The sequence below is a fragment of the Penaeus monodon genome, chromosome 31 (assembly GCF_015228065.2).
Source record: "Penaeus monodon isolate SGIC_2016 chromosome 31, NSTDA_Pmon_1, whole genome shotgun sequence".
Taxonomy (NCBI): Eukaryota; Metazoa; Arthropoda; class Malacostraca; order Decapoda; family Penaeidae; genus Penaeus; species Penaeus monodon.
This window is the reverse complement of record NC_051416.1, coordinates 36,944,765-36,945,001: the sequence shown is the minus strand read 5'-3', so window position 1 is coordinate 36,945,001 and position 237 is coordinate 36,944,765. Positions and strand designations below refer to the sequence as shown.

Here is a 237-nt window from a genome sequence, read left to right as displayed (position 1 = left end):
TATGCATATCATTCTTCAATATGTACCCTTTGGAAGGAGTATGTTCTAAAGGAATCGGTTCTCCTTCAGAATGGGTTCCTGTCGGCCCTCCCGTTCCTACTGCGGTACATGGGGGCCATCATATGGAGCTCTCTCGGGGACTGGCTGACCAAACGTGGCTTCCTGTCCATCTGTGCTTCGCGGAGAATATTTAGCGCTATTGGTGAGTATCCGCGAGATACAACTCATATAAGCCCG

The 237-nt window shown here is 49.8% G+C and overlaps 1 protein-coding gene across 1 annotated transcript in view; it reads left to right on the top strand.

The window, feature by feature from the left end:
- Positions 1–202, top strand: part of LOC119592867 (sialin-like) — a gene marked incomplete at both ends in the record, with an annotated part of 4,232 nt that extends 4,030 nt beyond the window's left edge. The window contains 1 exon segment of the mRNA XM_037941761.1: positions 70–202. Coding sequence (XP_037797689.1) covers positions 70–202 — 133 coding nt within the window.
- Between the last annotated feature and the right edge of the window lie 35 nt (positions 203–237).